The 26,062-nt window shown below is 40.9% G+C and overlaps 2 protein-coding genes across 2 annotated transcripts in view; both read left to right on the plus strand.

Annotated features, from left to right (window-relative positions):
• LOC121384707 overlaps window positions 1–7,853 on the plus strand; it is a 13,329-nt gene extending 5,476 nt beyond the window's left edge. The window contains exons 3-5 of the mRNA XM_041515207.1: window positions 4,120–4,224; window positions 5,828–5,908; window positions 7,390–7,853. Coding sequence (XP_041371141.1) covers window positions 4,120–4,224; window positions 5,828–5,908; window positions 7,390–7,817 — 614 coding nt within the window. The 3' untranslated portion in view covers window positions 7,818–7,853. The remainder of the gene's footprint in view (window positions 1–4,119; window positions 4,225–5,827; window positions 5,909–7,389) is intronic.
• A 2,990-nt stretch (window positions 7,854–10,843) lies between these two features.
• On the plus strand, window positions 10,844–24,487 carry LOC121382918 (protein FAM166B-like). Its single transcript, XM_041512599.1, has 7 exons — window positions 10,844–10,999; window positions 15,358–15,596; window positions 17,609–17,778; window positions 19,528–19,621; window positions 19,654–19,686; window positions 20,642–20,869; window positions 22,580–24,487. The coding sequence occupies exons 1-7, from the start codon at window positions 10,938–10,940 to the stop codon at window positions 22,651–22,653; spliced, it is 900 nt and encodes a 299-aa protein (XP_041368533.1). The 5' UTR covers window positions 10,844–10,937; the 3' UTR covers window positions 22,654–24,487.
• The last annotated feature ends 1,575 nt before the right edge of the window (window positions 24,488–26,062 follow it).

Below are 26,062 nucleotides of genomic sequence, written 5' to 3' on the forward strand. Positions count from 1 at the left end.
TACCTACAGATAGTACGTTTGTTACCTCCCCCACCACCTACCTACAGATAGTACGTTACTCACCTCCCCCACCACCTACCTACAGATAGTACGTTTGTCACCTCCCCCACCACCTACCTACAGATAGTACGTTTGTCACCTCCTCCACCACCTACCTACAGATAGTACGTTTGTGACCTCCTCCACCACCTACCTACAGATAGTACGTTTGTGACCTCCTCCACCACCTACCTACAGATAGTACGTTTGTCACCTCCCCCACCACCTACCTACAGATAGTACGTTTGTCACCTCCCCCACCACCTGCCTACAGATAGTACGTTTGTCACCTCCTCCACCACCTACCTACAGATAGTACGTTTGTCACCTCCTCCACCACCTACCTACAGATAGTACGTTTGTGACCTCCCCCACCACCTACCTACAGATAGTACGTTTGTCACCTCCTCCACCACCTACCTACAGATAGTACGTTTGTCACCTCCTCCACCACCTACCTACAGATAGTACGTTTGTCACCTCCTCCACCACCTACCTACAGATAGTACGTTTGTCACCTCCTCCACCACCTACCTACAGATAGTACGTTTGTGACCTCCCCCACCACCTACCTACAGATAGTACGTTTGTCACCTCCTCCACCACCTACCTACAGATAGTACGTTTGTCACCTCCTCCACCACCTACCTACAGATAGTACGTTTGTGACCTCCCCCACCACCTACCTACAGATAGTACGTTTGTCACCTCCTCCACCACCTACCTACAGATAGTACGTTTGTGACCTCCCCCACCACCTACCTACAGATAGTACGTTTTTGACCTCCCCCACCACCTACCTACAGATAGTACGTTTGTCACCTCCTCCACCACCTACCTACAGATAGTACGTTTGTCACCTCCCCCACCACCTACCTACAAATAGTACATTTGTCACCTCCCACACCACCTACCTACAGATAGTATAGGTAGTAGTAGCGGTGGTGGTGGTGGTGGTGTGTGTGTGTGTTTATGCTTTTATGTATTGATGTATGAATATCTACATGTTGTATGTATGTCGAGGTTGACTATTACATACATAGATATTAACGCACTGGCACAGGGGATAATTAAATCCTCTCTGGCCTCACAAATTGTCCCATGCCGTTGCTGGGACTCGAACCTGTGGCTTCGAATCGTCACCAACTTGCAGACTTGCCACAATACGTTCTGAGCTAGCTAGGTGTGCGTGTGTGCGTGTGTGTGTGTGTGTGTGTGTGTGTGTGTGTGTGTGTGTGTGTGTGTATTGATGTATGAATGCCTATATATTGTATGTATGTCGAGGTTGACTGTTACATACATAGATATTAACGCATTGGCACAGGGGATAATTAAATCCTTTCTGGCCTCACAAATTGTCCCATGCAGTTGCTGGGACTCAAACCTATGACATCGAATCACCCGCAAATTGCTGACTAACCACGATGCGTTCTGAGCTATCCAGACATCCATAAAAAGGATGCAAAAAGGATGCTGTTTAACTCAACCACATGCATGTGGCCTACAATCCATCTGGTCGATCCCGCTTACATGCATAACACAGTGGGCAGACCTGGCACTGGCTAGTATGTATTGATGTATGAATATCTATATATTGTATATATGTCGAGGTTGACTGGTACATTCATAGATATTAACACACTGGCGCAGGGGATAATTAAATCCTTTCTGGCCTCAGAAATTGTCCCATGCTGTTGCTGGGACTCGAACCTATGGCACCGAATCGCCCGCAAATTTCTGACTAACCACGATGCGTTCTGAGCTATCCAGACATCCATAAAAAAGGATGCTGTTTGACTCAACCACATGCATGTGGCCTACAATCCACACGGTCGATCCCGTTTACGTGCATGACACATTGGACAGACCTGGCACTGGCTAGTATGTATTTAGGAGATGACCATATGGGTTTTTAGATTTGCGGGTGTTATTGTCTATTTGATCCCGCAAAAATGACATTTGCGGTATCAAATAGAGAATAACACCCACAAATCTAATCTAAAAACTCCATATGGTTATGTCCATTGTAAACTGAATCGTTTTTCTACAGAACTAACTGTATATTTGGCATTTCTTGAATAAAATACCTGGCTACAATCTAACTGTAGACCCTTGCTTGAATCGTCAACTTCGTCTGTTCCAATTGCTAATGATGTCACTTTCTAATGACGTCATTAGCTTTCCGGGTGTTATTTTCATTTGATCCCGGAAAAAGAATGTAATTAACCAATCACAAAACAGAATACACTCCAGTCAGTTTACAATGATGTATGAATATCTATATATTGTATGTATGTCGAGGTTGACTCTTACATAAATAGTTATTAAGGTATCACTACACAGATCACTTCCGGGTGACAGTTCATTGATCACGGTCTACTATAGTTTCTAATTGGGACACATGTTATGGTTCACATATTCACTTCTAGGAAACGGTGAAGAATTAAAACAACATGTAAGTTTAATGGTAAGCCTTCTGGCTGTATTTTGCCCATGTTATTTTGTAATATTTTTGTGCATCGACCTTTTGGGACATGGGTATATAGCGCAATTGACAGCCGGAGTGAATCGGTTAATGAACCACCTGTTCGGACCGGTACTACAGCCAGGTGCGGTCATATAGCAAAAAAATGAGACGGAAATGTTCTCAATTTTGGAGTGAAAATAAATGCTTATATAATGTATGTTTGCAATGGTGTATGTTGTTAGTGCCAACGAGAACCCATTCTATGGGAAATCTTCGATTGAAGTTGGGCAGTTTAACATGGGTTTCAATGGTAGATGACATCTGTGTAGTGAGACCTAACGCAAAATCTTTCAGCCACAACTAGAAGGAGACGACGAAATGACGTCATATTTCAAATGCACAGTCTGAGCTCGAACTAGAGAAGAAACGTCATGTTATGACGTCACTTCCCAAACTTACATCATTACACTTAGGAGATAACCATATGGAGTTTTTAGATTTGCGGGTGTTATTGTCAATTTGATCCCGTAAATGTCATTTTTGACCGAAGGGGTTAGCCTGAGGTGAAAAATGAAACATATTTTGACTGCATCAAATAGACAATAACACACGCAAATCGCAAAACTCAATATGGTTATGTCCATTGTAAATTGGATCGTTTTTCAACGGAACTAACTGTATATTCGGTATTTCTTGAAAAATATACCTGTCTACATTCTAACTGTAGACCCTTGAATCATCAACTTGGCCTGTTCCATTTGCTAATGACGTCACTTTCTAATGACGTCATTAGCTTCCCGGGTGTTATTGTCTATTTAATCCCGGAAAAAGAATGTAATTAACCAATCACAATACAGAACATACTCGCCATCAGTTTACAATTGTTATTACACGTGCGCTTCGTATGATTATTATTAACTCGGTTATGTTGAACCATATGAATAATAAATATATATGGTTCGTGTGTACTGGTGGAGTAAATGGTAGTATCTGTGACGTATATATATATATATATATATATATATATATAGTGTGTGTGTGCGTATATTGGTGGAGTAGATGCTAGTATCCGTGACGTGTGTATATATATATATATAGTGTGTACTGGTAGAATAGGCCTAGATGCTAGTATCCGTGACGTATATATATATATATAATATATATATATATATATATATATATATATATATATATATATATATATATATATCGTTAAAAAGTGTATGTTTTTCTCTACATGACAGGCTTGTTTCGTGAGAGAGTTGAATTATTGCTCTCACTCATCAGATGTAGATTTAATTACACCGTCAACGGAAAGCTGATGACGTAATGGACTCTGTGACGTCGAGGTTACGTCACTATGCAGGTCTATAATAGGTGATGTGTGGTATGCGCACAGAAGGTATTTGCGTCTGTGTCGACATGCTGATACGAGTTCATTCTTGGAGTTTAGTGTGCTGGTTTCAGGTTTATACATTATGAACAGTTTTTCCTTCAGGCAGAGGTTACATCTTTTGCTCGCTGGAGAGTATGATTTTGCTTTGGATAAAATATATAGTGTGTGTGTACCGGTTGAGTAGATGCTAGTATCCGTGACGTATACTCTGTTTTAGAGCCGGCGTCTGTGTGGGCAGCCCAACTGAATGTGAAGGAAGTTCCCTTCAAGGAAGACTGCGTCGGAATGTCCTTGGTCAGACAGACAGTCGATCTCAGAAACAGTAGGTTGCTGTTGAGTTTGCTGAGTTTACGTTTGCTTTAATTAGTAGTCAAATGATGTTAAAGGCGCAGACCCTACTTTCAGACCGTGGAAATGAACACCAAGTTTAGCTAATCAGCAAACTACAACAAACATTTGGATAAGGTTCTAACAGAGAGAAGGAAATACTGTCTAAAAATAACTAGAGCTTATCTCGATGACCATTATTTCTCAGACGTATGTGGGGTTTTTTTGTGTTTTTTAGAATTATGGATTGGCAGGCCCGTAGCCATTGGGGGGGGGGGGGGGTCGGTCCCCTTTAAGCAACTCGGGCGCTTCGCGCCCTGGTGTAAGCCTAAACGACCCCCCCCCCCCCCCCCCCCCCCCCCGAAAAAAAATCCTGGCTACGGGCCTGTTTGGGGTATTGCAAAACTTATAAGACTCAATCTCACATGACGTCACACGCATACAATTTGTATGGCGTTGTCATGACATTAGTGTCTCAGACTTTATTAGAGTCTAGACTCGAGACTCTAAAAGTTTTATAAGCACCTGGGCCCGTGCTTTAATAAAGTCCAGACTTTAACGTAATGCTATTTGAATGACGTTGCCATGACGTTAAAGTCTGGACTTTATTAAAGTCTAGACTTTAAGGTTTATAAGCACGGGGCCAGGACTGGATGACCACAACTACTGTAGGTATACTAAAATTAATATTCTAAATAATAAAATGTAAGTAATTCTAATTTAAATGACAAAAAATGGCGATAATGGTGAAAATAAATCGTAGTGTTTAAAAACTAGGGTCTGTTACTTTAATGGACAGTTTTCGGTGATGTTCCTTTACTGTGCTCAGTACTTGAGAAACCGGGAAACAAACAATCAAAGAAAAGAAAGATACACACACACACGCACGCGCGCACACGCATACTTGAGGACGAAAATGTTCGATATAATTTCCTAATCTTTATAAAGATAAAGAAAACTGGCAGTAACCCCCCCCCCCCAAAAAAAAACCCAAAAAAAAAAAAAAAAAAAAAAACACCCCACTCACAGACAGACAGACACACACACACACACACACACACACACACACACACACACACACACACACACACACACACACCCGACACGACAAGGTGACAGGTTAGGATATAAATATTATCGCGTTGCTCGGGTCGTTCGCATCGCACGCGTCAGGTTAGCAGACATCTTTAGTATACAGCTTTAGTTCTGAATCTGAGCGCACCCGTCGTAAGTCGGGAGTTGGGGAAATTACAACGGAACCGTCTAGCATTACACATTACTTATAACTTCCGGTGTGCTTATAATTGATGTGATGCAGTAGCTCAAAGTGACAAAACTAAGGCTATAATTTCTTATAAATAGTATTCTCAACAAATTAAAAACACAACCACTACCACCACCACCAAAAACAACAACCATCACGTTCATGCCACTGGTCGAAATTTACTTGCGTTTAGAAAATCACCTGTGATCAAAACGTGCTAACATAATGTAACACTGGCAAAGCGTGACTAGAAAGTCTGCTGGCCTTTAATTAATGTTGTTGAGTATAAGTATACTGACAGACACTGGTACTCGAGACATGTTCTGTATTTCAGAAGCGACCGATTTGCCAACTGAGAGTAGAACATCTGATCTGCAGGCGCCCGTTGTGTCCAAGGCGAACTCCAACGATACGAGTATGTTGGTGTTAATGTTTCTCCTCACCCACAACCCCGCAAATAACAATCAGTCCTGCCGGTCGTTAGCGTATGCTCTCTGTGTCTGTGTCTCTCTGTGTGTATGTCTTTCTCTGTGTCTCTCTGTGCGTCTGTGTGTCTGTCTGTCTCTGTGTCTCTCTATGCGTCTGTCTGTCTCTGTGTCTCTCTGTGCGTCTGTCTGTCTCTGTGTCTGTCTCTCTTTCACACACACAGACACACACACGCACACACACACACACATACACACACTACATACATATACTACGCAGATACACACATGTATACACACGTACTCGAGTACTTGTGGAGACCCTAACACACACACACACACACACACACACACACACACACAGAGACCGGCACACACACACACACACACACACACACACACACAGAGAGAGACCGGCACACACACACACACACACACACACACACACACACTACATACATACACTACGCAGATACACAAGCGCGTACTACACACATGCACACACACACGTACTCGAGTACTTGTGGAGACCCTAACACACACACACACACACACACACACACACACACACACACACACACACAAACACAGAGAGAGGAGAGACCGGTACACACACATACATGCACACACGTACTCGAGTACAACGTACTCGTGGAGACCCTAACACACACACGCACACATACATACACACATGTATACGTACACATATATGCACACACACATGCTCACACACACATAATAACTGCTCACACATCACCTCCAGTACTATCATCATCATCATCATCATCATCATCATCATCATCATCATCACCACCACCACCATCATCATCATCACAACCATCATCATCATCACATCCATCACTATCACCACCATCATCATCACCACCACCACCATCATCATTATCATCATCAACACCTTTACCATCACCACCACCATCATTATCATCATCAACACCTTCACCATCATCATCACCTCCATCACCACCACTATCATCACCTTCATCACCACCACCACCACCGTCATAATGACCTCCATCACCACCAAAACCGTTATCACCACCACCATCATCATCGTCACTACCATAACTATCATCATTATCATTATCACCCCACCATCATCATCTCCATAACTATCAGCACCACGATCACTATCATCATCACCTCCACCACCACCACCACCACCACCGCCGCCTCCATCACCTCCACCACCATCATCACAACCACAATCATCACCACCACCATCGCCGCCGCCACCACCTCCACCATTATCACAACCACAACCACAACCACCACCACCACCACCACCGCCGCCGCCACCTCCATCATCACAACCACAACCACCATCAACACCACCACCATCATAATCACCACCACCACCATCATCATCATCATCACCACCACCACAACCATTGCCGCCACCACCACCACCATCATCAACTTAATAGTCACTACTATTACAATGATGTTTCAGGAAGCGCTGCACCTGCGAGCCGCTGCTACGACATGCAAAACGCGATGCTGTTCAGCTGCGTGGACCGGCCGACGACGGCCAGCTCGATCCGGTCGAAGCGGTGGAGCCGCGAGCGCAGCCTCTACGACGAAGAACACCTGGAGAACATGGAGCAGTTCAAACACAGGCCGTACATGCGCCACGCCTACCCTGAGCTGCCCAAACACTACCCGGGCACGTGGCGGGTGGCGCGCTCCGCCGAACTCGGCACCATCGTCGCCAGACTCACCAAGCCGACGCTCGCCAGCAGGATTCGGGCCCAGGACATCAGGTTGCAGCAGACGTACTTGCAACGGTTTCGGCAGCTCGACAAGGAGAAAGATATCATGTTTAAAAAAGAGCAGCAGGATTCAAAACCTGGTAACCGCGTTACCAGCTGTAGGTTTTGAGTTGGGGGTGGGGCAGGGGTTGGGAAAGAAAAAAGACAAAAAAAAAAAAAGACATCAGAACGGTCGTTCGTTCTTCTTCTTTTTTAACTCTGACATTACAGGGCTAGTGTGTTTAGATACCAGAATGCTTGCGAACACAAGTTTCATTCAACATATAATGAATACTGGATGGATCGCGAACGTTCGCTCTCCTGAGCACACTACAACACGATGAATCAAGTGTAAAGTTGCTCACGTTTGTTTGCATGTTGTCACTCCAGATTTACTTACTATCAAAACGTTTGGGATGAATGCAAGGACTGAAATTATGGATCACTCATTCCTTTTTATACGCCCATCTATGATGGGTCGTATTATGGTATGGCATTGTCCGTCCGTCCGTCCGTCCGTTAACTTTTTTTGTCCGGACCATATATTACATACAGATGCCTACAGGACAATCAAACCTCACATGTAGGGACAACTCAGAATGGCGGCGTGTCGCGTACTATTACTAGGTCACTGTGACCTACTTTTCACTGTCTACTGCACATAACAATAAATCCTTGTCCGGACCATATCTTGCATACAGATGCATACAGGACCATCAAATCTCACATGTAGAAACAACCTGAGATGGCGGTGTGTCGCGTACTATTACTAGGTCACTGTGACCTACTTTTCATGGTCTACTGCACATAACAGTAAATCCTTGTCCGGACCATATCTTGCATACAGATGCACACAGGACCATCAAACCTCACACGTAGGAACAACTTGGGATGGGGTGGGGTGGGGGGGGGGGGGGGTGGAGGGGAGAGTGTGTCGCATACTATTACCAGGTCACTGTGACCTTCTTTTCACTGTCTTCTGCACATAACAGTAAATCTTGCATACAGGACCATCAAATTTCATATGTAGGAACAACTTGGGATGGTGGTGTGTCACATACAATCACTAGGCCACTGTCATACAAATAAATCAAATAATTTGTCTATATTCTGAACATCATATGGTTTTCCACCAAACTCCGGACGGGCGTATCATGTACCTCACCGGTACTCTTGTTTTATTTTTATTTATTTATATATTTTTTACTGCTTTTATCTTTATGGATATGGTGGCTTAGTTCTCAGACTCTCAGGAATTTGAATATTTTGTTATTGAGGAGTGGAACTATTTAAGAAATAGTACTAGTATTATCAGGACGACTCTGTCATTATAAAAGTGAAATTATTATTAAAAATGTCTTTAAAACATTTATTGGTTTTACGATATGCTACAATTTTAAAAAGAAGGTTTCAAATTAAAAATAGTAGCAAGATGCAATGTATACATGTACAAATTTATGAACAGCCAGGGTAGCACGGTCTTTGACATGCTACTCGGCTCACCTACAAAGGCGACAAATGCCAAACAACGTAATATTTTATAGGTAAGAACTACTTGCGTAAATGACACTATCGCTCGGAATACTTAGGCTACAAGTAGTTTAACTTCAAGCCTGGGTTTTTTAATTTATGTATACGTGTTGTTTCACGATAAGTTGTTTTTGTATTTTTGTTTACAACTATTGCAATGTTTGTATTATTTCTATGATAAATAAATAAATACTTAAATAAATATTTACAAATGTAAATAATGAAAATGATGTTCATCATATATGTTCGGTTTTGTTTGGGGTGTTTTTGTTGGGTGTTTTTAACTTCTTTCTTTTCTAGAGGTTGGGGTGGGGGTGTTGAGTATTTTGAGAGCGAGAGAGAGAGAGAGAGAGAGAGAGAGAGAGAGAGAGAGAGAGAGAGAGAGAGAGAGAGAGAGACACACACACACACACAGACAGACAGACAGACAGAGAGAGACAGAGAGACAGAGACAGAGAGGAGGGGGGTTGCACTTTACAGTGTTTCTAAATTCTACACATTAGACTATTAATTTTTGTACACCCGGTTTTTTTTCCCCACGATTGTTCCAATGTCTACAGACACTCAACACAGAATGCGTATTTAACCATTTGGCGCGCGAAACCGTTTTTATGACTCTTCGGCAAATTGGCAAGTTATGAGTAATCATGAAAGTAATCGCTGATTACTATTACATTAGCAATGTACCGGCCTCGGTGGCGTCATGGTTACGCCATCGGTCTACAAGCTGGTAGGTACTGGGTTCGGATCCCAATCGAGGCATGGGATTTTTAATCCAAATATTAACTCCAAACCCTGAGTGAGTGCTCCGCAAGGCTCATTGGGTAGGTGTAAACCACTTGCACCGACCAGTGATCCATAACTGGTTCAACAAAGGCTATGGTTTGTGCTATCCTGCCTGTGGGAAGCGCAAATAAAAGATCCCTTGCTGCCAATCGGAAGAGTAGCCCATGTAGTGGCGACAGCAGGTTTCCTCTCAAAATCTGTGTGGTCCTTAACCATATGTCTGACGCCATATAACCGTAAATAAAATGTGTTGATGCGTCGTTAAATAAAATACTTCTTTCTTTCTTTTTTCCTCTCAAAAAAACAATGTCAGAATGACCATATGTTTGACGTCCAATGGCCGATGATAAGATAAACAATCACTGTGCTCTAGTGGCGGACAATCTCAGTGCTCATTTCATTTATACTTATTTTTGTGCTTATATCCAATTAATATTCAAGCACGCTGTCCTGGGCACACACCTCGGCTATTTGGGATGTCTGTCCAGGAAAGAGGGTTAATAGTTAGTTGTTACTGGTTTGGTTAGAGAGTAGTCGGTGTAGTGTGGACGTACACCTACCCATTCAGTCGGTAAAACTTGCTCTGGGTTGGAGCCGGTACAGGGCTGCGAACCCAGTAGGGCCTACCTACCAGCCTTATCCACGACACCATCGAGGCCTGTAAAATAGTGTTTTTAGCAAACCACAGTTATTGTACTGTCATATTATTGTTCTGACAAAACATTTCTCACTGGCCCGCGATGTAATAATCCAACGTGAAACGCGTGACAAACTCTCCTGTAAGCACTCGTTTTGACAGCAACTACGTGACGTAATGGGATTCTACCTTGACAACGCCACAGTGTAGGGACAGGGAAAGTGTAGCCTTGCCGTGTACATAAATATTCCAGGATCACCAGTTTAATACTGAAAAACAACAACAAATAGGTTAAAAATGCCCGTTGGTGGAAAATGCAAAAGTGTTTTATTGACACCAGATCCATACCACACACCCGGGTAAGTTTTAACTTTTAAAAATTAGTATTATTTAACGAAGTAGTAAAGAGAATAATTACTCATATAAAGGCCTACACAGTTTTAATATTACTTGGCGTAATGGCCATCGACTGGTTTATAATTGTAATATATATATATATATATATATATATATATATATATATACATACAAATGTGTGTGTGTGTGTGTGTGTGTGTGTGTGTGTGTGTGTGTGTGTGTGTGTGTGTGCATATAAATCTTAAGGCAAAGACGAATTTTACTTGTAGAATGCAGGAAAATGCATTTCAGGACATCTAGTTTTGACAATTTTACGAGAGAGAATACCCCTCAACCCGCCTAGAAACTTTGCTTTGCGCCCTCGATCTCAGTCATCCCCCTCCCCTCCAATGCCACGCTTATCTCTTGGTGGTCATTGGCACGCCACCCCGCCCGTTAGTTTTTAATTAATTCAAGTCAATAAAAATGTGTTACGACCGAGACGTTTTTAGTATTGAAAGTTTGGTTTCGTGTTAGTTTGATTATATTACTTAGTTGGGTTTTCCCCTGCATTTTCCTGCATTCTACAAGTAAAATTCATCTTTGCCTTAATATTTACTACCAATAATAATTTTGATTCAGAATTACTGGCTGAGACAGTCATGAAATTTAAACTTCAGCCATGTGTAAATCCGTCCATTTTCATGTCTTGTTTCTGTGTATTACCAATCATATCGGTGTTAGAAATATACATATCCCACTATTACATAACTGTATTCAATGCCACGCTTATCCCTTGATGGCCATTGGCACGCCAATGGGCTGTTCCACCCCGCCCGTTACCGACCTGCCAGTCCCACCCACCCACTCTTTCTGTTATGGAAGGGAGAGTTGACGTAAAACCCTAAGTCAAGTCGAGTCAATGGGCTGTTGGAATCCAAGGCCCCGTTCCACGAAGCGATCGTTTGCACTTATGGTGATCTTAGCGCTAAGATTGCTTCGTGAAACGGGGCCCTGATGTGTGTTCAGCAGGGCGAGCGATCGCGGTTGATATAAGACGATGGTGTCAGTCATTTTTTTTTCGCGAGCGCTCGGCCTCTTGAAGAGGCGAAGGAACTCCACAAAAGGAAGTTGTGCTTGCGTTTCCTCATGCACAGGGGCCAACTTCAACAAACATCGTCAACCTAGTTTTGCACATAAACGTAAATCTACGACTTAACCACAATTCGATTTACTACTAACAGTACAACTAATATAGTCTGATGTACGCATATTTCATTTTCTTTTGACTTTACAATGCTCATCTTCCGTAATGATATAATGTTTTACGTGAAATAGATGCCAGACACATGTAGGCCTAAACGAACCCCACTGGGATAACTGTTAGTCGCAAACGTAAACGTATGATGTTTTGTGAAATTTACTCCAGGAGCACAACATAGAACCTCAAGTGACGTAATCGACAAACTAACACAGTAAGGGACCGACCCCGAACAGAAGTGGCCAACCACCAATCTGCGCCATAGATCCCAACCTGCAACTTTAACCGCTCGGACCATTCGTGAACTTCGTTGGATTTCGTCCCACGTCTCCGACAATGCTCCAAGAACTGCGACAGACACTTTTGCAATATTGAACCCCACCCAAAACGACTGCATACAACGTGTGATCGGTTCCATACGACGCACTAGTCCGAAGGGACGTAGAATGTGTGGTTCTTCTACGTCCGAACCTTGTTACATACCCTATATGTAGCTGGTATTCAAAACTTGTGGCACCATGTTTCAAACGTTTCTCAACCGAAACAGACACACAAACCAAAAATGTATAATCTACCGTACTCACCAAATCCCGATTGAAGTACTTGTGTCATTATTAACAAAATAAATCTTCCAACGACAACCGTCAAAAGTTCCCCGCCATTTTAAATATGCTACATAGAGGGAAGCAACTTGCCGTGCACGTTAAGAAAAGTATTGACACAACGTGCCCAGTACACTAGCGACTCACGTGCATCTGCGTGCTGTAACCTCACCGTGGTGCAGGGGTGTAACATTCTCTTTGAGAATGGCCAATACAGCACAAATTGAAATTTTTAGTAAAAGTCAGTATCTATCTGTGATATTTGTATTTTTGCACAGTTCTTTACACTGTTTTTATTTAAATCTTGAATTCTTATATTGATGTTGATCATCACTTTATTTGTTTGCATTACCATAGTTTGACACCCAATAGCCGATGTTTTTTTCGTGCTGGGGTGTCGTTAAACATTCATTCGTTCATTTTGACGATTTTCAGTAATTTGCACTGAGTATTCATACGGGTTTCACCAGTGTATTGCCATGGGAGGTATTCCATTTACCAGAGTGAACTTTCGTTTATGTGATGAAAATAATATTTACAATTTTGAAACGTCCCAAAAACTTTTGGCGTCGATTATATTTGTCTGTCTCGACTGTTCGCAGTACCATTATGTTCACACATTATATTAGTACCTACACATAAATACAAGAGACGATCTCCGGTGTTAAACCAAATCTGATTGGATTATTCCAGAACGTTTGCCACCGCTGTTTAGTAAGTTGTTATTGTATTGAGATTAGGTGGTAACAATGTTATCGCATAACTTCTGATCACTTATTTAACCCCCTGCTGGATAACGCGGGCAAGCCGACAATACAAAAAATATCTAATTATTCCCACGTTACCAGATAATATACAAAATGAGTAAAGATAATTATTGTAATTAAATTCTGCTATACAACGTTGGAAAGATGTCATAAGAAGTGCACATATTTAATTTGTCCATGACACCATATAATGTGTAAAATATTCTATTAAAGTAAAGGCAATTCTATTAAAGTGACAGACCCTAGTTTTCAAACACTACCACGTACTGTTCACTAATAGTCATTTTAGATAATTGAAGAAGGAAATGTTTTATTTAACGACGTACTCAACACATTTTATTTACGGTTATATGGCGTCAGATATATGGTTAAGGATCACACAGATACTGAGAGAGGAAACCCGCTGTCGCCACTTCATGGGCTACTCTTTTTCGATTAGCAGCAAGGGATTTTTTTTATATGCACCATCCTACAGACAGGGTAGTACATACCACGGCCTTTGGTGTACCAGTCGTGGTGCACTAGCTGGAACGAGAAATAGCCCAATGGGCCCACCGACGGGGATCAATCCCAGACTGACCTCGCATCGAGCGAGCGCTTTACCACTGGGCTACATCTCGCCCTTGATAATTGAAAACAGAGTTTACTTACATTGTATTGTTTACATTATGCAGTTTCGAACAACCGAAGTTTTTCTGGTCATCCTTGTGTTTGTAATACCATGAAATGAATTTTTCAAATTTTAAAAAACGCACGTACGTCTGAAAAGTGTGTGACCGGCCTCGGTGGCGTCGTGGTAGGCCATTAGTCTACAGGCTGGTAGGTACTGGGTTCGGATCCCAGTCGAGGCATGGGATTTGTAATCCAGATACCGACTCCAAATCCTGAGTGAGTGCTCCGCAAGGCTCAATGGGTAGGTGTAAACCACTTTCACCGACCAGTGATCCATAACTGGTTCAACAAAGGCCATGGTTTGTGCTATCTTGCCTGTGGGAAGCGCAAATAAAAGATCCCTTGCTGCTAATCAGAAAGAGTAGCCCAGTGGTAAAGTGTTCGCTTGATGCGCGGTCGGTCTAGGATCGATCCTCGTCGGTAGATCCATTGGGCTATTTCTCGTTCCAGTCAGTCCTCCACAATTGGTGTAACAAAGGCCGTAGTATGTACTATCATGTCTGTGGGATGGTGCATATAAAAGATCCCTTGCTGCTAATCGAAAAAAGTAGCCCATGAAGTGGCGACAGCGGATTTCCTCTCTCAATATATGTGTGGTCCTTAACCATTGACTGACGCCATATAACCGTAAATAAAATATTGAGTGCGTCGTTAAATAAAACATTGAGTGCGTCGTTAAATAAAACATGTCCTTCCTGCCTTCCTAATGTTTATAAGTAGCCCAAACTGGATTTGGTCTCATAATAATTTTGTATACGAATTATTTATTTATTTATTTCAAATTTGGGAATAAAATTAATTTTGATTTATTACAAACACTGGGACGACCATAAATTGTTTGAATATGTACAGTCACTGATATTTTATGCAGGAAAATGTATTTAATATGCAATTTTAGTTATTAAAACATCCCTGTTAGTCATAGGCGTACAGGCTCCCATTTTTTAAGGGGCAGGTTGATTTTTTGGAAATTTAGTCGGAAACATCTTAATGGTAAAAAACTCAGTACTGTCATTTTAAATAATCGTTCAAAAGATATATAATTATTATATTTACAACTTGCTGCTGTTGTTTCGAAGGTATGGTGGCTTCTGCCCGCAGTTCCAATATCAAATAGGCGAGACGTTTGGTCGCACGACGTCACGGCTGCTGACTGACCACAACGTGGCAAGTTCTGGCCGTCGTGTACTGGCTGATATTAAGATAGATCCCAAACGGTGTGCGACGACCATGGACGAGGGAACGCAATCACAGCGCACGCGTCAACGCAGCCTGGGGGACCAGAAACTGATGGACAACATGATTCCTGGTTATTCCGGTGGGTACCTAGTTTTGGCAATCTGTGATATTATGTAAAACAGTAAAACTGTGTCACAAGTACCAATAAATTGTAATTTTCAAACGCACATGGTATCTTCGCAAGCTAAGGTACCATTCCGTACAATAGATACATAATGAGACACCCCCCCCCCCACCTCGCACACACACACACACACACTGCTAAATTCCGTTTAGAAAATTATGTCAGTTGTTACGATGTTACATGTTTGACCTTGCGAAGATGCGCTCATGGATGTAGCCAGGATTTTATGGGGGGGGGGGGGGGGGGAGGCAACCGCACTGTCAATGAGTCGTGTTATGGAGTTACAGGCAAATATAAAAGATTGTGGGGAAAACAAAAAAATTAGTGTCCATTTTCGCGGACTGAAACTAGGGCCTCTGTTTTACATATACGTAGGCCCCTATATTTACACTTAAGATACACTCTACACCCGTTCCTAATGTTGTAGTTGTTGCTGTTATTAGTAGCAGGATAACGATTTGTTTATAATGACATGCCTTAAGTTAAATAGTGAGTATTTCTACATATACACATAGGTAAGGGGTGAATCTCAACTGAACGTCAAATGGGCTACTTATAAACAACGAAGAGGGAAGAAGACCCAATTATCTAGACGTAAATTGATTGAAAACATTTTACTGCATCAACAACAAAACGATTGGGCCAAGTTTGCCAACTTACTAGGCATTTTCCTATCTATGGATGGGTGGATACCAACGTTCTAGGCCCTTTCCTATTCATGGATGGGTGAATACCAACGTACTAGGCCCTCTCATATTCATGGATGGGTGAATATCATCGTACTAGGCCCTCTCCTATTCATGGATGGGTGGATACCAACGTACTAGGCCCTCTCCTATTCATGGATGGGTGGATACCAACTTACAACCGCCCTCTCTTATTCATTGATGGGTGGATACCAACGTACTAAGCCCTCTCCTATTCATGGATGGGTGGATACCAGCGTACTAGACCCTCTCCTATTCATGGATGGGTGAATACCAACGTACTAGACCCTCTCCTATTCATGGATGCCGGTGGGTGGATACCAACGTACTAGGCCCTCTCCTATTCATGGATGGGTGGATACTAACGTACTAGGCCCTCTCCTATTCATGGATGGGTGGATACAAACTTACAACCGCCCTCTCCTATTCATTGATGGGTGGATACCAGCGTACTAAGCCCTCTCCTATTCATGGATGCCGGTGGGTGGATACCAACGTACTAAACCCTCTCCTATTCATGGATGCCGGTGGGTGGATACCAACGTACTAGGCCCTCTCCTATTCATGGATGGGTGAATGCCAACGTACTAGGCCCTCTTCTATTCATGGATGGGTGGATACCAACGTACTAGACCCTCTCCTATTCATGGATGCCGGTGGGTGGATACCAACGTACTAGACCCTCTCCTATTCATGGATGCCGGTGGGTGGATACCAACGTACTAGGCCCTCTCCTATTCATGGATGGGTGGATACCAACGTACTAAGCCCTCTCCTATTCATGGATGCCGGTGGGTGGATACCAACGTACTAGGCCCTCTCCTATTCATGGATGGGTGAATGCCAACGTACTAGGCCCTCTTCTATTCATGGATGGGTGGATACCAACGTACTAGACCCTCTCCTATTCATGGATGCTGGTGGGTGGATACCAACGTACTAGGCCCTCTCCTATTCATGGATGGGTGGATACCAACGTACTAGGACCTCTCCATTTATGGATGGGTAGATACCAACGTACTAGGCCCTCTCATATTCATGGATGGGTGGATACCAACGTACTAGGACCTCTCCTATTTATGTATGAGTAGATACCAACGTACTAGGCCCTCTTCTATTCATGGATACCAACGTACTAGGCCTTCCCCTATTCATGGACGGGTGGATACTACCAGAGATCTCTCCCCTAGTTTTATATAATGTACATATATACATGTATATAAATGCCTTCAACTGTTTTTCTTTTTTCTTTTTCAATAGGTTATATTCCTAAAAGTTTAAATTATTTTGGAACCAGGTTTACGGAAATCTGCCGGGAATCCGTGTCCGAGTTTGAAGACGCCTATCAAAGCCAGGACGCCAAACTAGCAAATCTACGAACCAGCGCCAATCAGATCGGCCTGACTCGTATCATCTCCAAAGACTGCCCGGTACGAATCCTGGCCCGCGCTTATAAAACCTTTAAACCACCCGTACTAGAGAGCTATCAACAGAGCAAAACGATACTTGAGATTTTTTGCTGAAGCTGATAGTTCACGTGTGCGGGCAAGTTTGCCGAGTTTTTCGTTTCTCGTTATCGTGTTTGATATTCTTGGCCACAAGTGACAAAAATCTCACCGTGTGCGGGTTATGCGAGCCATCAGATTCATGAGCTGAATTTACCAACTGACCAATGGAAACACGAACATTGAGTCAGTGACGTCGTAAGCAAACTAGCTGAGCTCTTAGCTCATCGTATGCGGTAGGCTTTAGAGTCCAGACTCAATCTCTAACAGAATGAATGAATGAATGAATGTTTAACGACACCCCAGCACGAAACATAAATCGGCTATTGGGTGTCACTATGGTAATGCAAACAAATAAAGTGATGATCAACATATCAATATAAAAATTCAAGATTTAAACAAAAACACAGTGTAAAGAACTGTGAAATGAATGAATGAATGAATGAATGAATGTTTGACGACCCCCCAGCACGAAAAATACATCGGCTATTGGGTGTCAAACTATGGTAAATGGAGGGACTGTGCAAAAACACAAATATCACAGATAGATACTGACTTTTACTCAAAACTTCAATTTTGTGCTATATTGGCCATTCTCAAAGAGAATGTTACACCCCTGCACCACGGTGAGGTTACAGCACGCGTAGGGGAATCTTTAATAGCGTCACATGCATACAATTTGTTTGCCGTTACCATGCTGTTGAAGTCTCAGACTCCTCCGAGTCTTGAGTCTGAACTCTAGAAGTTTCATAAGCACCAGGCCAGCAACAATACTTGATATCTTGCCTTCAATTACCCCTCCCCTCTCCCTCTTTGAGATTTCAATCACAGCAGGGCCGGATACACGATTTTGTAAAGGTCACAACATTCTAAACAAAGGGAGGCAACTTGAGTGTATCAGAGGCAAATGTGTCGAACTCCCAAAAGGGAACGAGATCGGGGAGTGGAATGGTGTGATGGTGGTAGTGGTGGTGGTGGTGGTGGTGGTGGTGGTGCGTGTGTGTGTGTGTGGGGGGGGAGGGGGGTTGTGGGTATGTTTTCTGGAAAATGTTAAAATAAAGATGCTGAAGAACACGTTTTCAGGACAATTTATTGCGGATATTTTTTGTAAATATATTAAAATTAAAAAGGGCACTTAAAACAGGCGGGAGGGGATACGCTCACCCTTCCTCTGGATCTGCCAGTGCACAGTAGCAAACAACACTAGGCTAAATTACACTGAAAACGCGTCTCTAAGCACCTTTATGTCAAAACCATTTCGTGGAAGCATGCGGCGTCCTCGAACTCTTTAGAAATCTCGCTTCGTCTGGAAGCTCAGGTCGTTTGCCTTTGTCGCTCACTCAATTTGTTACCAATATTACTGTACTATTTGTCATTTTATCGTTGCTACCCAATTTAAGCAATCATTTATTACAGTAATACTGGCCATTTTATCGTTGCAGCCCAATTTGAGCAACCATTTATTACCATACTACTTGCTATTTTATCGTTGCAGCCCAATTTGAGCAACCATTTATTACCATACTACTTGCTATTTTATCGTTGCAGCCCAATTTAAGCAACCATTTATTACCGTACTACTTGCTATTTTATCGTTGCAGCCCAATTTAAGCAACAATTTATTACCGTACTTGCCGTTTTGTCTACAATTTGCCATTTTGTGCCATTGCAGCCCCAGATTCGAGCGTGTCAGTCATTGAGCGCAGTGAGAGACCAGCACTTACCGTACTTGCCTGTCACGTTGCAAACAATTTAAAACCATTTAACCGTACAGTCTCCCTACGTGTATATGACGCAGTGAAAACACAGACCCCAATAAAAAATTCATGTCAGGTAATAATGGTTCACATTTTTTTTTAAATAATTAAAAAAAAAAACCTAGTTAGATATACAAATAAGATAGTTTTTTAATTTGTTATTCACATGTCAGCAAGAAACGGGTGCGAGATACACAAGTCTTCAAGACTTGAACTAGTTGACGGTTCACGTAATTAGTACGTAAGGTACTACGGTTTCATGCGGATTTTCTAGTTTCATGTGGTCGGTTTCGAATCACTGAGTATTTTATTCCCGTACTAAGGATAGATAAAACTGTTAAGTCGCATTATGTGCATTTCATGACTTATTTTTGGTAAACTTACAATAATCATACTCTTTACATATTGTTAATGTAGACTAACGCTAATAAGGATTGTCAAACATTTGATTTACGACGAAATATTATTTATATGTAATGTTTTTATATCCTGTTATTATAAAAAAAAGAAAGAAATAGGTATACGATTGTGTTGAGGTGTCGATGTGAAAAAAGTTTCATTTTCTAATCATGTACAATTTCGTGTGGTTGACTATTATATATGGGGGAGGGGGGGGGGGGGTATGCATTCACAAAAATGGGACTTTTAAAATACAAAAAAACAACAACCCCAAAAACCCAAACAAACCTCGAGCCCACTGATTTGTAAAGTGTGCACACAAATTGTATTTCTTTGTTATTTCAACACTTTTACTTTTCTTTTTACGTCAAACCAAACTGAAATTATTTACAAAAAACATTTTAATAGAATGATGGAACGGACTATAGTATACAACTGTAAATCTGACTTGTGTTTTCACTAATGTTCGATATATTTAATCGACGAAATTTTGATAATAGAATTATCTTTGTGTGTACTGATATCGTGTGTGAATATTATGCCGTGTTGCATCTGTTGAAAAACAATAAAAAGAATCGAGTATTAAAGTGCCATTATACAAACTTATCCCATTTCTTTCATGCCGCTCTCAGGCTACCAAGGTTTCGTCCCCAGATCGCGCGGACTGATGGGGTTAGGCTTTCCGATCATCACCAACAAGGCCCTCATCACGTTTACGGAGGAAGTGTCCAAACACCGGCAACTGAAAAATCAGCCGATTCTCGTGAAACGCGAGCTGAAGTCAGCCCGTGACCCGAGTAAGAAACAGATCTACACTGTGGGGGTCGGAATGATACCCGATTATACAGGACACATCCCAGGTGGGCGTCTCTTTTTACACTCTTTAAAAACTTCACGGCGTTACCTAGACAATACTAAGAAAGCGCGCGGGGGGGGTTGGGGGCTGGTGTGTGTCCGATGCCCAACCCACCTCTACACACGGGCCTGTTTATCAGGCTCCGAGGTCTCTTTAGACAAAATTCTCAGTACGAGTAAGTGGTACAAGAGACGGTCAGAACGTTTGTAGAATGAGATACCATAGCTTGTTGTTTTACACAACTGTTTGTATATTCACAAAATATTGCTCAATGGTAACTTACATCCACTGAAACCTTAATTTTGACCAAACTGGAACATAGATCCTTCAGAAAGTTCATTACTAACGGCAAAATGCTACTGAATTCCTTAAGTGTATAGTTTGTGTATATAATGATGTATCTCTCAATTATTCAACAATTGTGAAATGGTCTGCTGAATTTAAGCGAGGACGAGAGAGGTTTAAATATGATCTGAACATGGTCTGGAAGACCATCTGATGTCAAGGCGAGGTTTTGACAACTGTTTTCTGGGATGCGAAAGGAGTTCTTATGGTTCCAAAACAATGTATGATTGGTACCTATTATGTTAATTTGATGACGAAACTGACAGAAGCAATCTGGGGAACAAGACGAGAGATGTTGGCATCTGGTGTTCTGTTGCTCCATGACAATGCTCCAATGCACAAGTCCAGAGCTGATCAAGCTGCTACCCTTAAATGTGGCTTCAAGTAACTTAACGACACCTGGCTCCGAGTGACTATTATCCGGTCCAGACTTTGAAAGCCTTCCTTTGTGGTTCTCGGTTTTAAGATGATGACAGTCTCAAGGCTGCAATAGAATGGTGGTTGATGGGCCAGACAGAAGACGTCTATTTTGCCGACGTCAGTAGATTGAATGATAAATGGGCCAACTGTATTGAGATAAAGGGTGACTATTGAAAAGTGACGTAGAAACGATTGGTCGGTCATCGTTTTTAATAGTTTTAATACCTAAACTGTCCCTCACATTGCCATTCAATTTAGACCTATAAAATAATAATTAATACATACATATGTATACTCTTAACATGTAACTGCTATTCCTGCACTTGGACAATTATATATATATAATTTGTATTTATTTTATAAATATACTTATGACATTATCGGCTCAGAACACAATATTAGTTGTTCTGTTAGCGTGTCGGTTACGCAACTTACAATCACATGAACTGCAAATCGGTTGCATAATGATGGAGTTACGTTCTAAAAATATTTGAACCATCAAAATAGTACTTAACTGTAGTCCAGGTATTTTTGGTTAGGTAACCGACCTCGTTGGTGTCGTGGTTAAGCCATCGGATATAAGGCTGGTAGGTACAGTGTTCGACGTCAGAGCGAGTTTTAACGACTCGGTGGGTAGGTGTAAGACCACTACACCCTCTTCTCTCTCACTAACGACTAACCAACTCACTCACTCTCCTGGATAGACAGCCCAGATAGTTGAGGTGTGTGCCCAGGACAGCGTGCTTGAACCGTATTCGGATATAAGCACGAAAATAAGTTAAAATGAAATGAAAGACATCTATTGAGAACTAAGGTTAAATAATATACAAATTCGACAGTCAACACTAAGACACCTATAACAATGAATAATATTAATGGTGACATTTATTATAGTTGATCTTGTAATATTTACCTTTTTCTTAAACGATTTCTAAACATTACTTTTCAGGTCAAAAGTTCCGTTATGGACAAACGTTTGGCACCAGTACAGAAAATGCAAAGTGCAGTCCACCCTGTGTATAAGCCAGGTAACAGTCTTCCGGCGATTCGCTTCCACTTTCCCAGAGTCCAGGGCAAGAAACACAAACTGAGGCAGGAGGACCAGATGGGGGTGGGGTGAGCTTGTATCCTAAACCTGTTAAGACATTCTTGGGGGGGGGGGGGGGGGGGGCAGGAGTTAAGGAAATGGAAAGAGGGTGTTTGGGTCAAGCTGGTATACCAATCAAGGCACCAGATCTGGTTATGTCCATCCTTTTTTGAAAACGATAGTGGTCTACTGTTTCCGATTTCTTTCTTCGTCTTTTATATTGGTTCTTGTTTAATGAGGTTGGTGGGGATTTGGTGGGGTTTGGGTTTTTTTGTAACAAGTGATAAAAAGCTACACAAGTTGGGAGAATAAAAAAATCTTTCATTTCAGATTTTTTTATTTTATAATCTAAATGTTAAAATGGTTTTCCGTAAAATGATTTTGAACATAGCCAATTCTGACTGTCAGACCTAACGTTTTCATGAAATGAATCCACATAGTAATTTATTTTTGTACGCCTTTGTTTTGCTATTGAAGAAAGGCACTTGTTACTGAATAGTAAAATGTACAAGTGGAGAAAAGACATAATCATGTTACTTGTAGTTACATTGTAAATACTATTTAAGATATTTATTCTTAATTTTAAAGTACAGTTTAGTTTATTTGTTATAAAGAAACAATCATGTGTATAATTTATTTTCCCCATTATATGGGTCATTGCTTTTAATAACTACATTGTGGTCTTTGTAAATAGCTATAAATGTAGATTGAATATTAAGTTGTCTTTATTTTAACATGTACATTAATGCAAATAATTTGTATTTACATACATATTTAATGATATACATATGGTAGAATGAATAGGCTAACACAAAAACTGCTAGAAAAATAAATACAAAAGCTCCCAAAGTAAGCAGTGTGTAACTGGAAGCCAGGTTAAGTATTTGTTAACAACTGGTAGTATATTTTCTATGTATGGTTGGTTAATTTTCGTAGATATCTCTGGAGGGTTTGTTTTCTATTTACCTTACATCTATGCTGCTGAATGTTTCCAATAAAGAGTAAAAAGTAAAAGCCTTGTTAGCCCAAACACTTGCCAGTGGTACGACCAATATGTGCAAGTAATTATAGTTTTACATTTAGTAAATAATCATGAATGTCAAGATTTAACTAATTGCGAAACATACACCAATCATGTTTTGATTATGTTGGAATAACATGTTTCATTTTGTATATTATTATTTCATTTAGTTCTATTCTTGTTTACAAATGAAATCAAACTGTATTATGATGTTGCTTTAGAAAAATATGTACGATACTTATAATTATAAAAGTTATGAGTAAAATCTCTTACAAAAAAAATTCAGTTATCAATATCTTTTAGTGTATGCATCCATCTAAATGAGAATTGATTAAGTACTGAATTTGATTTGTTTTAATTAGCAAGACAAATAAATAACAATTTCCAAAGTTAAAACAATCATTCTCTGTCGCTAAGAATTCTTGTAAATATATTTTAAGTAAAATACATTTATAATTATAATATATTCCCAATTAATTTGAAGTACATATATAAATTACTACTAATTATTCCAGAATGATTTTGTCCCATTTTTTTTAGTTTAATTTTTGTATAATTTCAATTATGTATTTTATAAATCGAATCTGTATTGCAAATAAATTTGTCAAATTTGATGTGTGTGATTTGTTTGTCAAACACCGGCCTCATTGGTATGTGGTGGTTAAATCATTTCATTATCCATGTGGTTCAAGAAGAAGAAGGAAATGTTTTATTTAACGACGCACTCAACACATTTTATTTACGGTTATATGGCACTGGACATATGGTTATGGACCTCACAGATATTGAGAAGAAACCCGCTGTCACCACTTCAATTGCTACTCTTTTCGATTAGCAGCAAGGGTTCTTTTATATGCACTATCCCACAGACAGAATAGTACATACCACGGCCTTTGCTACACCAGATGTGGAGCACTGCCTGGAACGAGAAATAGCCCAATGGGCCCACTGATTGGAATCGATCCTAGACCAACCACACATCAAGCGAGCGCTTTACCACTGGGCTACGCCCCCCCCCCCCCCCACGGTTTATCATAACCGAGTTAATAAAACCATACTAAGCACACTACCATAAGAAGCACACGTGTAATAACAAGTGGTCATGTTTCTTCCCAGTCTTAGCTCTGACTGCCCTGCCCACTGCCCTGGACAGACAACCCAAATAGCTGAGGTGTGTTATGTCAAGGACAGAGCACTTGAATCTTAATTGGATATAAACATGAAAATAAGATGAAATGTTTGTTTTGAGTATATAACCAATCCCTGTAATTGCTCACGGCAATCAGCAATGCTGTGGATATTGCTGTGGAGTTTTTAATTATTCATGGCACTTTTTCTTCTTGTGATTATATTGGGGTTTTAAAAATGTTTTAATGGAATGTTTTTGGCTGTAGATATTTCATTAGGGTCCCTTCTAAATAGATTTTCTGCCACTGGTAGGAGTTGTATAACCTAACCCTATCATTAACATACAAATGCCAATTTAACAGATCATGACATCGGTTCTTCTCCCTATGATAATACATTGGCGTATCTGTTAAATTAACATACAATGGCCAATTTAACAGACAATGACATCGGCTCTTCTCCCTATGATAATACATTGGTGTATCTGTTAAATTAACATACAATGACCAATTTAACTGATCATGACATTGGTTCTTCTCCCTATGATAATACATTAATGTATCTGGTAAATTAACATACAATGGCCAGTTTAACAGATCATGACATCGGTTCTTCTCCATATGATAATACATGGCATATCTGTTAAATTAACATACAATGGCCAATTTAACAGATCATGACATCGGTTCTTCTCTCTATGATAATACATTGGCGTATCTGTTCATTGGCGTATCTGTTAAATTAACATACAATGGCCAATTTAACAGATCATGACATCGGTTCTTCTCTCTATGATAATACATTGGCGTGTCTGTTAAATTAACATACAATGGCCAATTTAACAGATCATGACATCGGTTCTTCTCTCTATGATAATACATTGGCGTGTCTGTTAAATTAACATACAATGGCCAGTTTAACAGATCATGACATCGGTTCTTCTCTCTATGATAATACATTGGCGTGTCTGTTAAATTAACATACAATGGCCAGTTTAACAGATCATGACATCGGTTCTTCTCTCTATGATAATACATTGGCGTATCTGTTAAATTAACATACAATGGCCAGTTTAACAGATCATGACATCGGTTGTTCTCTCTATGATAATACATTGGCGTATCTGTTAAATTAACATACAATGGCCAATTTAACAGATCATGACATCGGTTCTTCTCTCTATGATAATACATTGG

This window comes from Gigantopelta aegis, chromosome 10 (assembly GCF_016097555.1).
Source record: "Gigantopelta aegis isolate Gae_Host chromosome 10, Gae_host_genome, whole genome shotgun sequence".
Classification (NCBI taxonomy): Eukaryota; Metazoa; Mollusca; class Gastropoda; order Neomphalida; family Peltospiridae; genus Gigantopelta; species Gigantopelta aegis.

What these genes read in the sequence shown, in the direction of transcription:
- LOC121382918 (XM_041512599.1), top strand. Translation starts at nt 10,938, where the DNA reads ATGCCCGTTGGTGGAAAATGCAAAAGTGTTTTATTGACACCAGATCCA. An exon ending in CATGATTCCTGGTTATTCCG is followed by an intron (nt 15,597 to 17,608) that starts GTGGGTACCTAG and finishes CTTTTTCAATAG; the next exon opens with GTTATATTCCTAAAAGTTTA. An exon ending in CAATAAAAAATTCATGTCAG is followed by an intron (nt 19,687 to 20,641) that starts GTAATAATGGTT and finishes TGCCGCTCTCAG; the next exon opens with GCTACCAAGGTTTCGTCCCC.